The 16,612-nt window shown below is 41.3% G+C and overlaps 1 protein-coding gene across 3 annotated transcripts; it reads left to right on the forward strand.

Annotated features, from left to right (window-relative positions):
- The first annotated feature begins 1,218 nt into the window (after positions 1-1,218).
- On the forward strand, positions 1,219-16,410 carry N4BP1 (NEDD4 binding protein 1). Of its 3 annotated transcripts, none has more exons than XM_040075398.2 (8): positions 1,219-1,536; positions 3,980-5,778; positions 10,115-10,245; positions 10,619-10,715; positions 11,982-12,089; positions 13,653-13,760; positions 13,908-13,969; positions 15,808-15,949. In XM_040075398.2, the coding sequence occupies exons 1-7, from the start codon at positions 1,294-1,296 to the stop codon at positions 13,927-13,929; spliced, it is 2,508 nt and encodes an 835-aa protein (XP_039931332.1). In that variant the 5' UTR covers positions 1,219-1,293; the 3' UTR covers positions 13,930-13,969; positions 15,808-15,949. The 3 variants fall into 3 exon arrangements, with proteins under 3 accessions (XP_039931332.1, XP_058278095.1, XP_039931329.1); XM_058422112.1 differs by having other exon boundaries at positions 13,908-13,963; positions 15,806-15,941; XM_040075395.2 differs by lacking the exon at positions 13,908-13,969 and having other exon boundaries at positions 15,808-16,410.
- Positions 16,411-16,612: the final 202 nt, after the last annotated feature.

Consider the following 16,612-nt stretch of genomic DNA (forward strand, 5'->3'; position numbering starts at 1 on the left):
GGTGGCCAAAACAAGCTAGAATCAAATAGTTCCAAGGGGAACTTGGAAGATACTAACCTGTGTCTGGGATGGTATGAAATGAGACATTTACTCCTTTGTACAACAGCTGGTCCGTAATGTCAACTCCAGGCACTCAAAAGTCAACAGCCGTCCCAGAGATACTTTTTAAGACCTAATCTTACTCTTCACGTGTCTTTAAGTTTGGGGGTGAGGGGTGGCGCTAAGTAAAAATGTGCCCTCTATACTTTCCGAGCTATCAAAGCTAAATATTTGGGGACGGGAGCTACACTTCTGTTCCCTGCTATCAGAAGGGATAAAGCTTGCATTTCTTTTTAGATGAAATCCAGGTAGACAATACCAGAGCTGGCTGTGCCAAGAGTATGTTTCACCGAGGTTTCCCCGCCAGGCGGGCGGGACCCTCTGGCTGTGGCCGCGGGGCGGGAGCGGCCCCTCCATGAGGCTGTGCCGGGCGATAAGGGCGATAAGGGCTGCGGGGAGCGATCGCATTCTCCCGGAGCACAGACGGGGATGAGAGGAGACAGGAGGCGGGGAACGACAGGGGGCAGGGACAGAACGACCGGGAGGAGGGGACAGATGGACCCGGAGGCGGGGCAGGGAGGCCGCGGCGGGAGAGCTCCGCGCAGCTCCGGGCTCCTCAGCACCGGCGGCGGGCCGCTCGTGGGCAGTGCAGCTCCTGGAGGGTGGCAAAGCTGCTCAAGGGACCGCAGCATCTCGCTTACGAGGAAAGGCTAAGGGAGCTGGGCCTGTCCAGCCTCGGGAAGAGACGACTGAGAGGGGGCCTCTTCAATGTCTATAAATATCTAGAGAGGGGGTGCCAAGAGGCTGGACCATGCTCCGCTCGGTGCTGAAACTGATGCATAGGAAGTTCCACCTGAATATGAGGAAGAATTTCTTTCCTGTGCAGTGACTGCGCACTGGAACAGACTGCCCAGAAAGGGTGTGCAGTGTGGCGATCCTCTCGGCCTGCCTGGGCGCCATGCAGCGCCGTGTGCCCGGGGATCGGGGATCGGGGACCGGGGACCGGGGACGGCCCCGCCCGGGCAGCGCACCCCGCCTGTCCCCGCCCCGGGGCCCTCAGGGGGCGGTGCGGCCCCGCCCACAGAGCTGAGCGAGGGGCGGGGCTAGCCGGGGCGGGGGCGGGGCCAGGCCGCCGGCGCTCCCCATGGCGGCGCGGCTGCGGGCGGGCCGTCGCGGACCGATGACGCGGGCGAGCGGTGCGCTGTTCTCCGGTGTCGCTGTTCCCGGTGCGATGGGATTCCGCGTCCCGCGTTGATGGCGGCCCGCCGGACACCGCGCGGCTCCGCGCCGGGGCCCAGGGTGGATGAGTTCACCGTCCCCGCCGAGAAGAGCCGCCTCCTGGAGCGCAGCCGGGGCCGCATCGAGGGCTTGTTCGAGGTGCGGCTGGCCGTGCTGGGGGCGCAGGGGGACTGGCGGCCCGCGCTGCAGCCTCCCAACGCCAGTGCCAGGATCTGGGTGCAGCTGGCGGGCTGCACGAAGGCCGTGAACGGCGCCAAGGTACGGGCCCGGGCGGGGCGCTGGGGCCGCGGGCAGCGGGGTTTGCGTGCGGAGAGGCCCCGCCGGACCGGCACGGCCGGGACCGCGGCTTGGAGGAAGAAAGGGTGGGGAAAACCCCCAGGAGGAAACTGGAGCGGCGCTGCTTTGGCAGGTGGGTGTGTGCCCGGTGCCAGGGAGTCTCCGACCGTGTTGACATAAGCATGGGGAATAAAGCGAAGCAACTCAGCTGGCAGGTGCAAAGTTCATGGGCACCGCGTTATGAAATAGTCCAGCCCGCAGCTGACGGGTAACGCCGGTGAGGGTGGGCCGAGTTTTGTTTTAAAGCGACATTAAACTGTTTCGCTTTTCTTCTTCCTTCCGGAGTCGAGAAATTCCTCGGAGTTGTTTGGGCGTTGCCGTGTTTTGCCTTACAGACTTCTCTTATCCTGTGACATTTAGTATCTCGTTAGCAAAGGTGTCACTGAAGGTTAACGCAGCTAATACTTCCTTCATGTAAACGTTGTCAGACCTGAACAACTTCAGCAGCGTGGAGCAGATAGTTCTCTTTTTAACTCAGCTCTAACGCGTTAAGAGAACCGTCTACGCACGTTGTGTCTCAGAGGCGAGGACGGTTTCTGTGAATGTCTTCACACGTGTTAAATATCTTGCACAACTAACCTTTGATGGGGGGAGTTTCTCGGCAGTAGTGCTGAAATTGATATTACTCATAATGAACTGGCAAGTACAGCTATTTGAGTCATGTGATGAGAGTTTTGGTTGTGAGCAGTAGCTAGGCTGAAGGTCCCTTTCAAACCCAAAATCTCTATGTATGGGCGTTGGTCGGTGTGTTTGTTTAACTATGCTTGGATGTTGCTGGGGATCCGGAGCATGCGTTTTGTGACGGATTTCAGACTTGGCAGCCTATTTTCAAACACTTAATTCCTTAACTGTGTCATGCACTTGTTCCTCAACTTGTAATGCGCTTCCTTACGATGAGTTGTGAGGAAAATACTGTGCATATATAGGGGTTTGAATTATTTGACTCTGAAATTTACTCTAAACAAATTTGCCTGGGCTCAGAGAATCCAGAAACTGTTACAGGCATCTGGAGTGCAACTTCCCTTTTTTCCAGGAAATTAAAGCACAAGAAATAAATAGCACAAGATTTGTAATTGCTACTGTTCCTAACAAGATTAAAAAATGTTCTCTACTCTTAATACTTTAAAGGGTATGAGAAACTTAGAGTTCTCTTATAGGTAGAGCAGTTTTCAGACATTGTCTGGAGGAATTACTGACTAGAAAGTACAAAGAATTGCTCATCTTCAGTTGAAAGGTTTGGTGATAGCAGTATGTGTTTTGCTTCATCAGTCACGCGTAATGTATACATTCTCCACCGCTGCTTAGTAAAAAAAAAAAAAAGTTCCTAGATATAGAGTATCCTTTCCTCCAATTATGTTATCTTGTTGCTCTGCAGAAGCAGTCGGCGTGGAGAGTAACTCTGGGTTTTGCTGCGGAAGCAGTTTGTGCTGATGTGCTCCTGGGGCAGCCTGCCTTGATACATACCCGTGATGATGTAACTTAAGGTGGCAGGAAATGGTGTTACTTTACTCATTGCCTTGTGCTGGTTCTCAGTTCCTTTTCAAAAAATTAATGTTTGAGAGTGAATATAGACTGCAAAATGTTGTATACTTGGGATTGTGCAATTACAATGACTGCGGCTTAGAAGCTGCTTTCACTATATTAAAGAGGTTTTAGCACAGAAAGAGGCAGTTTGGGAAAAATAATGCTATCTGAAAGAAAAAACAGTAAACTGTATTGACAGACGTTTGAACTCTTGACACATTTAAAACAAGGTAGTATAGTGAATTTACCTGTAGTAGCTTACAGGTGGCAGAAATAGCACTGGAGTTTTAATTTATATATATTTTATATATATATATATATATTTGGTCTTTGAAAAATCTGAACTTCAGGTACACAGAAGTATCTGGAGCCTGAAGTTTTCTCAGTCAGTAACAAAAATATAGGATGGCTGCTGGCGTGATAAGCCTTAGGAAATGTACTTTGAAACTTTCTGGAAGTTCAGGTTTATGGACTAAGTAGAACTCTAGTGAAAGGCATTTGTTCACAAAGAGCCCTCTTTGACCAAAGAATGAGGATGGGAAAATAAATCTCTTCTGAAAGTCTTTTAAAATGTTTGATCTACAAATTAAGTTACCTGTTACTATCAGGTATAAACAAGAGATTATGAAAGAGAGCCTTCTATGAGATCTATTTAAAAGTCATTTTAGATATTGTTGTTTTATTTCTCTTGTCCTGTTTACTGGCAGTGTTTATTTTCTCACATTACTTAGGCTAAGTTTGCTTTATTTTCTAATGTTTCTGTCCATTACTGACCTAATAAAAACCAATTGGCTATATTAGGTTTTCACAACTATTCACTCTGCTCTCTTTCTCCTCATAGGAGTACATCAAGGGACTGTGTGAACCTGAGCTAGAAGAAAAGGAGTACTACCCGAAGGACATGCACTGCATCTTCGCTGGTGCACAGAGCCTGTTTCTCAACAGTCTTATTCAGGATACCTGTGCTGATGTAACAGTGCTGGAAATGGGATTGCTCAGTATTAAGGGGGGTGCAGAAGCCGTTGTTATGGCTCAAAGTCATGTGCAGCAGTTTGTGAAGCTTTTTGAGAATAATGAAAGCTTATTAAATGACAATGAATCAGAGATTAAAAAGCAGTTCCGACAATTTGTGGAAGCACATGCAGATAAGTATACAATGGATTTACTGATTTTGCCTAGTGCACTAAAAAGAGAGCTCCTAGCTCTCACCCAAACTGATGCTTCTGAAGAGGAGGTTAATATCATAGATCTCACAGGCTCTGAAAGCCCACAGCAGCTTGGACAAAACAGCACCTCCAAAGTCATTGCTGCAAACAGAGATGGAAGGGTAGATGGGGAAGAAGCAAGAAGCAATGCTGGCACACCTGTAACTGAGCTTACAAAGCAAATGGACACTGTGTTTTCTGATGCTCCTGAAACAAGGTTTGTTCCCATAAAGGGCCCTCTGTTAGAGGCAGTGACTGTTAAAGAGAGGCAGTCATGTAAAAGAAGGTCTTCTGATGAAGAGGAAAGGCTCCCTAAAAAGCATTTCTCTTTGGAAAATGATCAGCAAGTGAAATCTCCTTTACACGAGAATCCTTCGGACCCTGATGCAATTATTGATCTGGTTTTAGATAGCTGCAATGAATCAGATGATCCTACTTACTGCCTTAAAGAAGGTGATGCTCTCACTGAGGAAATGGAATATAAGATTCTTGTGAACTTTTTCAGAACAATGGGATATTCCCAAAATATTGTTGAAAAAGTTATTGGTATCCTAGGACAATCTGTGGAACCATTAATATTGCTAGAAGAAATCGAAAAGGAAAATTTAAAGTTTAAAAAAGAACATGAACAGTCTTCTCAAAATTTAAAGTTTAAAAAAGAACATGAACAGTCTTCTCAAAAGCCTAGAACTGTCAATCTTCCTTTAGGAAATAATTTCAATAATTCACAAAAGCTAGAAGACAAAGGCATTTCTAGGAATAAAAGTCCACTTAAATCCAGTCCTACTTCAAAGGAGACAAAAAGTGAGTATCACAAAGTAAGAGGTGCTCCGGACACGCAAGTTGGTACAGAAGATAAAATGCATAAATTGGTATGCAAATCATCTTCTCCTCCCAGCAAAAATTCAGTTCTGTCCTATAACCAAAGAGATGTTTATGGCCCTGGTAAAAATCACAACTCAAGATCAAGCAATATCGAAACTGATGGCGGGGTAGCTTTCAGCACTGTGCAAGCTGGAGCTCTAAAAGATGTTGGTTTTGTAGCCAGAGGGAGCTCAGACGTGCAGCATATCTCAAGTAAGAGTAAAACTGCATTTCAGCAAAAATCTGCAGGGCTCTCAACTGTACAGAACAGCCACCCTGGTTCTGAGGAGCAGCTGGGACACTACAGCTCTTCTCAAGCAAGGCCTCTCCACCAGCACCTTTCCCAAACCTCACACTGTGACAATCCTGTCCCAGACCGGTTACCATTTTCACAAAAACACCCTCCACATCCACACAGAGACACAGTGGGCCCACATCCAGATCATTCAGTTACTGGAGTTCAAAGATTTTTGGACTCTCTGAAGAAGCCATACAAACTGGAGTTGATAAATGAACCTGGAAAACCATACTTAAAACACATAATTATTGATGGAAGCAATGTTGCAATTTCGTAAGTATTGTTGTTTTCAGCTATCCCTTTATTAACAGTTCAATGAACTTTCAGATGAAATGGGGGCTAAGAGGTTGGAGTGTTAAGGTTTTGCTAGCCAGGTTTTTGGTGTGTATGTCCACAGTTGTGCCATTTCAGAGTAATCTGATTTGAATCACTGGTGTTCAACTAATTCTAAAACTTCAGTCAGAAGTAATCTCAGGGCAAGCTTTGCTCTATTGCAATCAATGTTATGCGCTAAGTTTAATTTGCTTTGCCAGTGCCTGACAACAAGGTTAAATTATTGTCAACTTAAGTGATTTGGGGGATTTTTTAATGCTCTTAACATCTTGTAATTTTAAAGTGGAGGTTCTCATCTAGTAGTGACATTTTTCTCCTCTAATAGCATTGCATATTAGTGCTTGGATCCTGTTATTTTATGCAAATGTATATATGTATATTTACCAACTATAAAAGTGCGTTACTGAGGTGCCAATATTTCCTTCTTGCACCCCACTGGGTTGCCCTGCACACCAACTGGGCTGCACACACCCAACATTGGAGTAGGGCATAGTAGCTGGGTGCTATTGACGTACAGTCCCCAAAAAGGTTATATAACACCTGGTGCCTTCTACCCAACCAAATAAAAGCTGGTTATGAAACATAAAGGACAGAGCTGCCTCAAAACAGCAGAACCATCGAGATATTCCCATGCCCTGCTAAATAATCAATGCTTGGGGGCTGTTGGTTTGATCATGTAAGTATTCTGCAGCTTCCCTCTGGCTAAATAAAGCCTCGTTAGTTTCTTGCATTTCATAAAGTGAAGAGTTGTTTGCAAACTTGCTTTGAATTGTTTTCAGTTTTACTTTTCAATACCTTGAAAACTGCTTCCATGCCTATGCTGATTCTGGGTTCTTTTGGCCCCTTTTTTGATGGGGGTGTGGGTATTAGTGCATCACCCACATGCTTAGACTAACACTTTATGGGTTTCTGAATCATTGCTTGCCTCATGAGTCTAGAAAACTGCAAAAGCTGTAGAATTTTTTCTTTTGACATGTGCAGCACATTGATCTCTTGTTATCACATTGTCTCAGGGTGCTTGTGGGAATGAGAGAACGCCCAGAGTTTACCCTCGCTGCTAACAAGTATTTTTTATAATTACCTGGTTTTGTATGCTGAAAACAGGCCTTTTGAGGGCAGATTGCAATATCCAGTTGCTGGGTAATTTAAATTTTATTAAAATGTGGGAGAAACTCAGAAATAAAGAATAATTGAATGGAATTATATCTTCCTAGAATAGTTTGTAAATTATATGTATTTGTGGTAGTGCATTCTAATCAGAAACAACAGGTGCCCAAACAAGTTGGAAAACAGAGGGTAAGCAATTATCCTTTGAAGCCTTGATAAACTATTTACTTGATCATAGCCCAGGTGGAGGGACACCATTGTTCCTACACTTCGGGGAGGAGAGCCCAGGAGCTGCTGAGTTGGGTTGTGGCCAGGGGGAAACTTACTGCTGGCCAAAGTCAGTCATCCTTTGGCCCTGTAGCCAGTGGTCCTGAGGGAGGCCCTTTGAGCTCTGCTGGGGCTCAGCAGTTCCAGCACTTCCCTGGAGTGGGACACTGCTCAGAGCTCACAAATCCTCACCTCTGTGATACTCAGAGGACTGTTCCTGGCGACAAAGCTCCCACACTTCTCCACGCTTCCTGAGGTGTCACCCTTGCCTGTTGGGAAATGCAAAGGGACTTGGTGTGAGCGTTTCACTGACGCTGAGTGGAATTTTTTGACGAGTACCTTTAGGCAAGAGATTTGGGTGTTCACATTGTGTACCTGTGTGTAGAGAATTAGGTGTTCACATTGTGTACCTTTGTGTGTGGATTGATCAAGGTAGGAATGTTACTGCCTCAGCTCGGCAGTTAAGTTGTTGTTATAATGATAGCAAGCCCTATGGAATTGCTTTGTAAATGTTACAGTACTGGATGATGAAGTGCTGCTAAACCCTTTTGCACCTCTATCTCTGCATCCATATGGTTTGCACCCTCACCCCGTTCTGCATTCCTGGCTTCTGTGTAAATCAGTCCAAACTGATTCTAATTTGATCTTTGTATGCCTTAACCTGTGCAGTAAATAATGAACTTCACAAGTTCACAGGAGTGAATGTTGCTACCAAACTCTGTGAAGCCACGTTTTCACAAATTCGTATCAAACCCTGCCTTTGGCAATACATTTGACAGGGTTTTTTTAAGTAGCCAAACCACTCGTTTGTGACAGTATTTACTTTAGTTACAAACCAAAGGGAAAATGTTACATGTCCCAGACGGCAACCTGCCCTTCACTGCTTTGTGCTGCTTATGATCATCTTTTGTTTGATTTAGGAAATACCTTTGTAGGGTCTTCATGGGATTTTAAAGAACTGGGACAGGCAAAAGCAGCATTTGCAATAGCATTTGGAGAACAGGTGCAGTCTTTGAGATGGATATCTTGCTGTGGTGATTTGCTGTCCCTTCAGGTGTTTAACTAACTCAGTTAAGGCATTTCATGTTTAATTTAGTTTAGCAGTGACATATGTTTTCATATTATAGCTCACATTAATTCTACGTGTTATTTGATAAAATTGCTTCTATTTGCATGCTTTTTTAAGTTGCAAAGCAGGATTTTGTGATCATTCAGGACAAATCAGGAGCTGCTTTTCTGAGCTTCAAAACACTTAAAATACAGTACACTGTGTAGTTCACCCAGCTTGGAGCTCTGAAACAGGAGCATGAACAAGCAGAGAAGGCATAAATTTTGACGTGAATATTGAGACCTCTACATTTCTTGAAGTCCAGTTGAGAATCCAGTTTAATTCATTGAAAATATTTAACAGAGTTTTCCAATTTAATGAATAACTTAAATTAGTGGGATGATGACTGCATTTAAAGATTATGTCCCGGAAGGTTTATAACGAGTAACTCTTCTATGAAAATTGGCTTCCTTTATTTGACTGTTCTAGACACCAAGAATGCTTAATTTTATTAAGGGCAAGTGTACCATAGTATTTTTTCCTTCTGGAAATTCTGTTAGTAAGTCAGGGTTTTTTGCCTTTTACATTTCAGATATGGCTTATTCATTTTTCTGCCTTTCTACATAAAGAAAGTCTCTCCAGATTCAGAGAACCTTAATAGATTTAAATTTTATTTAACATATTTTTTTTTTAAGAATTCAAAAAACTGGAAAAGGATAAATGAGTGTTACTAAAAGCTGAGTTTCACTGTAAAATATTTCCATGGAAATCTTTTAAAGACCATTATGTTGAGAAGGTTTCTTGGTAGGTTAAACTAGGGTTTAAAGATAAGATTCTGTTCAAAACTAACAGGGCTTACTATTAGGGTTAATAACATGCACTTGGCTAATATTTGGGAGACTGGTTACAAAAGGAATATCACTTGCTCACTTATTGTTAAAACTACTTCGTAGTGATTTGACATCTAATTCAAAACATAGATTGTACACTGTTTTGGAAAAAATGCTTTGGCTGTTCATGCCATCAGTGCTCAATCAGCATGTCTTTTCTAGGGAATCCTATCTTTGTTTTGTCTAAGTGTAGCCTCTATGAAAGTGCTGGAGTCTGGTTAGACAGTTAATTATGTCGTGTTAAATAGGCAAATAGGGTCTTTGGGATAATTCCAGTTGGGAAGGGCTTCACAAGGTCATCAATTCAAATCTTTGTGTCCCCTCATTTTAGGCAGCTGCTGGTTCTTCTGGAAAGTCACTTTAGGGAGTTGTAAAAACAGATAATGGATATCTTGTATTTTAAAGTGGAAAACAAAGATTAATGCCAAAATACAATGTTTTGAAAATATTTCTTCAAAGAAATGTCATTATTTTGCTTCAGAACAATTGTTCAGACTATTGAAATGAAGGGAGAGGAAGCCCTAATAATTATCAGAGAGCTGTTCAGATGTAATCTTTGGTAATCAGTTGAACCAAAGGTGTTCTGTTTTGTAGTAGGACTGTATTTGGAACTACTACAATATTAGATTAATATAGTTTTAATCTATACTCAATAGACTTCAGAACTATGGCCCTAGGTCACTATGGGCCTCTTTTTAAAAGTTAAACCCACTTCTGATTGCTCCGTTGCTGTTGTGCCCAGGAAGCTGAAAGGAGACTTCTGATCTATAAAGTTGCAAAGTGATGTGTCTGTTCTCTTCTTTTGCTGGAGAGCTCTTTCCATTTAGAACATTCCTGTCTTCTTTTCCTGAGGCTCTATGTGGGACTTTCAGCTTCACTTTGCAAGGTTTTGTTCCATTTTCTTTGTTTTCCTGGTAGTAAAACCTAGTGAATTTATTCTCCCTTCTTTTTGTTTCACCCTCAGTCATGGTCTAAGGAAATTCTTCTCCTGTCGAGGAATTGCAATAGCTGTTGACTACTTTTGGAAACGTGGCCACAGAAATATTACTGTGTTCGTTCCCCAGTGGAGAACAAGACGTGACCCTTCCATTACAGGTGAGGGATATTTCCTAATGTTTCCTTAATTAAACCAGACTGTAACTATTTCTTTGGTTACTTCTGTGGAGAATAAATGGAGAAGGAATGTTTCATCAAATGTTGAGCAGGAATCTGGCTGCTCAGCATGAATAATTTGGTTTCCATAGACAAATGCTGTTTAGGCTAACAGGTGTGCCAGCAGAGGAGGCCTTTTGGGGTTGTTTTTTGTTTGCCCTTTAATTTCTATTTTTGACCTCTTCTTCCCCGTTTTTATAGTATGAGCAATTCTTCAGCTATCAATGTCATTTCTATAGCTTAATTGGTACAAAAATAGCCCATCTTCTCTCTGCTAATTATATTTTAGCCTAATTGTCAAATCATATTTTAACAGAGCAGAATTTCTTAACACAGCTCGAGGATGTTGGAATATTGTCTTTAACCCCTGCAAGGATGGTTTTAGGAGCAAGAATTGCTGCTCATGATGACAGGTACAGAATATACATAGTTTTAAAGTCTTTTTAAACATCTGATTAATGGTTGTAAAAGCTTAATATTTCATGAGAAGTTCTATTAGCTCATTCTGCGACCTCTCTAGACAGAGCTATGCATCCAACTTAAGACTGAGTTCTACACCTTTTGCATTATTTCACATTTGTAAGAAACACTACTATGTATTCAGAAAGTCATGGGGAACTACAGATTTTCATGGTAATTAAAAAAAGGCAATCTGAAGAAATTAGTCTTCCACTAATATTTTTATGCTTTCCTGGTCATCACCTATCTCTGAGTTACCTTTTATGCTTGGGGCATAAATCAGCTACTGATCAGATACTATTTAGCCCCATTTTGTTCTTGATGCCACATTGGCACCACAGACTTTGCTGTGTGTTTGGAGCAGTGTATTTGTAATCATGTGTAAGCCAGTGAACTTCCAAGTTACTTTGACCATCAAAGATCAACTTCAAAATGTGGGGATCATCTGTCAGTGAGCAAGACACAGTAGGCTTTAGGAGTCTGTATTTTGGGATTTTCCTAATACTTCACTAATGTTTTATATACACACAGCCTTTAATATGAAATGCTCTGTCAGTGTGGATGAGATGACAGTGGAAATAAGTGTTATAATAACATATTTGCACTTTTGTTAAAAGCATGCACTTTCCTTTAAAAGGACACCATGCATTATCTTATAGCTAAAATAGTTTCAAATGGCAACAGATGTATTTTCAGAGACATTATAAAATAAATCAAACATATTTTTTTCTTAATAAATCAGTTATGTTTTGTCATAATTTATTGAACAGCAGGATTTTTAAAAAGTGTTGACAGAGCAAGCAACTAACATGCAGAACACTGACTTGCAGAACACAGGCATTAATGCTAAGCAAAAATGTGTATAGAAATGAGTTTGTGTTGGATTGTGTAATAAATACTGGACTGTTCCATAAAGCAAGCCATTTACCTGTGCAGGTGTTTAGATCATGGGGTTTGGGGGCTTTTGCTTGTGTGGGTTTGTTTGAGTTTATAGTGGGGAGGAAAACTGCCCATGAAGATCCTGCTGCACTAAATAAATGCATGCTACCCAAACCTTGTTGTAAGTTTGAAGTGGGTAACAACAGAGTAATTTCCTGGTAACCAAGATGCTTGGTTTCATGCAAATAGATTTACTATTGGATGATGAAATGTTTAGTTTTCTAGATTTTTGGATTGTTTTTAGCAAAACAATCTTACTGATTTTGAAATTAATTTTACAGATTTTTATTACATCTTGCTGCTAGAACTGGAGGTGTTATTGTGACTAATGATAACTTCAGAGAATTTGTGACAGAATCATTTGCATGGAGAGAAATTATTCAAAAAAGGTAATTATTAAGTTCCTGTGAAATCTTAAAAGGATGTCTGTGTGTCCTTGCAATTGCAGGCACTCTACTTACATGTGGGATTTTGCTGTCTTCAATTAATCTGTCATGCAATTCTGGTAGATCCAAATAAAATACTCTGTGATTCACTGTGGTGATTCATGGCCTTACAGTCATGAGTTGAGTAGTCTGATATCCCTGTTTTTCAGATATTCTGTCATGTGTCTGTTAATTACTCACATAAGCAGGAGCTTGGTGTACACAGCACACACCTGTCACTTCTGAAGGCTGCTGTTGGGTCTTGTTTGAGCAGTCCACTTTCACAGCCTCTCTCATCTGAGAGCTCATTTTTTTCAGGGAGACATGATAGCTGATGAGGATGTACAATGTCACTTTTAATTGTTGAGAATCAATTGCTCTTGACTCAAGTGGGACAGATTGGCTCACCTGAAGGAAATGAACACTTGTAGCATATCCATGTAGCCGTTTCCCTGCAACTGTTGTTCCTTGGGTTCACTTAGTTATCAAATCTTCCTGCTTCATCTTGTGGACTTCGTTTCTGCTTGTTTCTGCTTGTTTCTTTGTTAGTTTGTTGGGTTTTGGTGTTTGGGAATTTTTTTTTTTTTTTTTTTTTTTTTTTTTTTTTTTTTTTTTTTTTTTTTTTTTTTTTTTTTTTTTTTTTTTTTTTTTTTTTTTTTTTTTTTACTATTTCAGTTAAATCAGGTTATTTTACTGCTAAGGTGTCATCTTCTGTTAGTGAAATTTCCCACTAATCCCTCAGTGTCCCTGACATCTTCTGAGGATACATATGTTACAGTGGCTGGGGTCAGTGTAGCTCTAATGAAATAAGAAACTAAAAACTTGCCCTGGATTCTCACAATATAGCTCTGACACCATGGAGCTGATGCTGGCTAGTCATGTAGGCATTTACATCATTTCTTGAGTGGATTCTACCCAAGTCAGATTCAGTTCTCCCACAGAACTTTAGCAAGAATATTTGGCATGGCATCTCGAGTCTGTGGTTTTTTAAGAGCTTATGTTAACATCTGCCATTAGTTTTACTTCTAGGGAAATTCCACTGTACCAAATCTTCTCCTTGCAGACAAATTTTAGTTGAACTGGTTTTATTTTTATTTTTTTTTCAGATTTCTACCCTATCCCAAAGTGATTCCAGAAAAAGTTTTGTCTTAACTGTAAACGTTTAATGCTGTATTTGCTAGTTGTGTGACTTTCTGCTAACACAAGCATTTCAGCTACATGACTGAAGATTCTTGCAAGAAAGGGGAGTTAGAACAACCAAAAAAATCTCTGATCACCTAAAAAATTCCACTGTGGTCTTGTTGCAAATTTTCTGTCATAAAACAGTTGCTGGGGAAAAAAAAGAAAGTTCTGTGTTCTGCATTGTAATAGGGAGAGTTCACAGCTCCCACGGAATTATTTTGACAGGGTTTACAATTTTATCTTCAGGGACTCCTGATGTGGTGTATGAGGAAATTTGTCCTGTGCTACAAAGGTGAAGGACAACAAGGGTGTAATACCTTGTTATTTAAAAGAACTCTCTTGCAGGTTGCTCCAGTACACTTTTGCTGGTGACATATTTATGGTTCCTGATGATCCTTTGGGAAGAAATGGACCCAGATTAGATGACTTCCTTCAAAGTGAAGGCTGTTCTAGGTATAAACATTGTTTTCACTTTCGTTTGACACAGTTATTTCACTTTTGAAATGAACTGTTCTCCTGGTTCACTCAAACACCTGTAGTTAAGCAGGAACACTGTAGCATGTAGCAGTTTAACAAAAAACCTTTTTCCTGTTACTTCAGTTGGTTCAGAAACTGCTGGTGACATTTGCCTCTAATTGAGATCCCTCTGAGAACTAAGATAAGTATGACAAAAGCTTCTTCTGAGATTTGACTGTGGTGGCTTTCATGCACTGGTGTGTTAACAGCACCCAGAGGTGCCAGAGGTGTGGGTGTGTGTTGTTAATTACACTGATGTTATCTGAGACACCTTGGTTGGTCAGTCCTTCATAGTGGCACAATAGGTGCTACAAACACTCTGCACTCAGATTTTTTGAGTCACACGGGAGACACTTTACCTCATGGTTGAGGGTACCTTATTGTTGTCAAAACGATTTTTGAGGCACTGTTATTAAATCTGTTTGTATTTGAGTAATAATTATAAATATTAACCAACATATATTGTTCATTTAAGATTAATGTGCGCATATTCAAAGTATGAATTTGCTTTGCATGAACTGCCGAGATTTGAGAATTAGTTTGCTCCTTTGCACAACATAATAATATGCTGGTTTTTTACCAGTTTAGGAATTAGAAACGCTAATAAGTCTGAAGAGTATTGAGAGGGCTTTTAAAAACTAGTGAGGTAACTTAAAATTTGGCAATAGAAAAGGCAAGCTATGCTTAAGGATTAATACAAAGAATAAGCAAGAATCTCATCTGGTTTTGAGGAAAGTGGAACATTTTTATGCCATACATTACAAGCTGATTTGAAAATAAGTGTGTTGACATTTACAAAGTAAGTGCTGTGCTAGAACTCCAGAAGGAAATGTTAAATATTCAAGCTCTTGTACGAAACCTTTGAGATGTTATTTGGAACACTGTGTTTTACCTGCCTGTGTCTGAGAGAAATAAAATGAAAACAGAGTGTTCTGGGGTAGGTGAGTGTGATGGTTGTAGAAATGGAAAGTCTTTTGAGAAGACCACAGAAGAGCTTGGTTTCTTATCTGTAAACTTGGAACTGGAACTAGGCTTTGGTGTTTGGTTTGGGGTTGGGTTTTTTTGGGGGGTAGGGGCAGGAAGAACAGAGGAAAGCTGCCAGTGCAAAAAGTTAATTTTGTTCCTTCCCTTTGACTTTTCTACGTGAGTTAAATGATGCAGAAAGCATAAATGGCACCAGGAACAAGATCAGAAACTGGAAGGATCTTCAGCAATTAGAAAACCTTGCCACACTGAGTAACAGGAGGTGTCATAACCCAAATGCTTTTAAAATAGGGCTCTATAGTTTAGATACTGTTTCCCTTGGTGGTAGGAAACTAGACTGTAACATGAGTTCAGTTCACATTTCTCTGGTATCTGCTGGCATCTGAAGTAGAGTGAACTTTAAATTTTGTAGTGCTAGCAGCATATAGAGTAGCAAAACTTTAAAAAGTCTGAAATGAAATATCATTAAGGAAGAGTATTCAAATCCTGAGACTGCTAAAACAACTTAATTGCCCTGTTAAGGATACCATACAAGGGAAACAAGGCTATCTAAATATGAGCACAGCTCAGTCAAGAGCAAAAGTACATGAGGAATAGTCTCATGAGGCAGTCTTGGAAGCCCTTTTGGTCTGTCAGCGTTTTCACATGTTCCACGTCAGTGTACCTGTGTTCAGTGTGTCCTTTTATCTTTACCTTTATAAAACCTTTGACTGTTGATGTAATCTGCCAAGTAAAGGACTCACATCATATTGAGGCTGTTCCTGGGTGATATTAATGTTAGTTGTGCCAGATTTGTATTGAGAGCTGTTACACATCATGTTTTGTTTCACTTTGAAAGAATGCTTGTCAGTTGATTCCAGTCACTAACTGGCTGAGCAGCAGGGAAGTTTAAGTTTTACACATTTCTCTTTTCTCATATACAGAGAGAGCTACAGCTAGCATCTCCTTTAGCTTAATTATTATATATATATATATTATTATTATTTTTTTTTTCCCATAGAGATGCTTGGTCAACACAGCAGGCTTTACAGAGCAGTGGACAATATTCCTCTGAGACACCTTCCTTCCTTCCCAAAGTGAGCGGTAGCAGCCGACAGCCTGGAGGCAGAGTGCACAATGATCGTTCATCCCCGCGGCTTCCATGGGAGGAAAACATTGAGCCTTGTCCAGCAATTCCACCACAGAGATCTGCCTCAGAAACGGTCCAGTTAAGAGAAGCCCTGATCAAAATTTTTCCTGACTATGATCAAAGGCAGAAGATTGATCAAATACTAGCTGATCATCCATTCATGAGAGATCTTAATGCACTGTCTGCCATGGTGCTTGACTGAATGCTTACACAGCTTTTATATCACAACTGCTCTGACTAACAATTATCAATGTGAAGAAAAATGTCGCTCTTTTACAATACTTTGTGAATATTAAAAAAATGTCGCTCTTTTACAATACTTTGTGAATATTAAAAACCTAATTTTATTTGTATAAACCAATATATTTTTGTGTATGTTCTGTTCCTAATAGATGTCAGGTTTTGGTAAATTAAAAACTGTTGCTACTAGAGATTTGTAGTAATATTTTTTATTAAAAAAAAAAAATCATCTTCACTTGAATTGCTTATTAAAGCAGGGGCAGTACTCCCTCTCGAGCAGGGTGTTAGTAGTTTTTACGGAACCCTTTTCCCGGAAGGCAGAGTTCTGTCAGCTGGAGAGCCGCGTGTGGGAGCAGCTGCCAGCAGGTGGCGGCCGTGGGCCCGTGGGGATTCCCGGGAAGGGCGTGGAAATCCCAGAAAAGCCATTTGCTCTTTC

This window comes from Hirundo rustica, chromosome 11, assembly GCF_015227805.2.
Source record: "Hirundo rustica isolate bHirRus1 chromosome 11, bHirRus1.pri.v3, whole genome shotgun sequence".
Taxonomy (NCBI): Eukaryota; Metazoa; Chordata; class Aves; order Passeriformes; family Hirundinidae; genus Hirundo; species Hirundo rustica.

Coding starts and splice junctions, on each gene's coding strand:
- N4BP1 (XM_040075395.2), top strand. CDS start 1,294: ATGGCGGCCCGCCGGACACCGCGCGGCTCCGCGCCGGGGCCCAGGGTG. Junction 12,090..13,652: donor AGAGAAATTATTCAAAAAAG/GTAATTATTAAG, acceptor ACTCTCTTGCAG/GTTGCTCCAGTACACTTTTG. Junction 13,761..15,807: donor CAAAGTGAAGGCTGTTCTAG/GTATAAACATTG, acceptor TTTTTCCCATAG/AGATGCTTGGTCAACACAGC.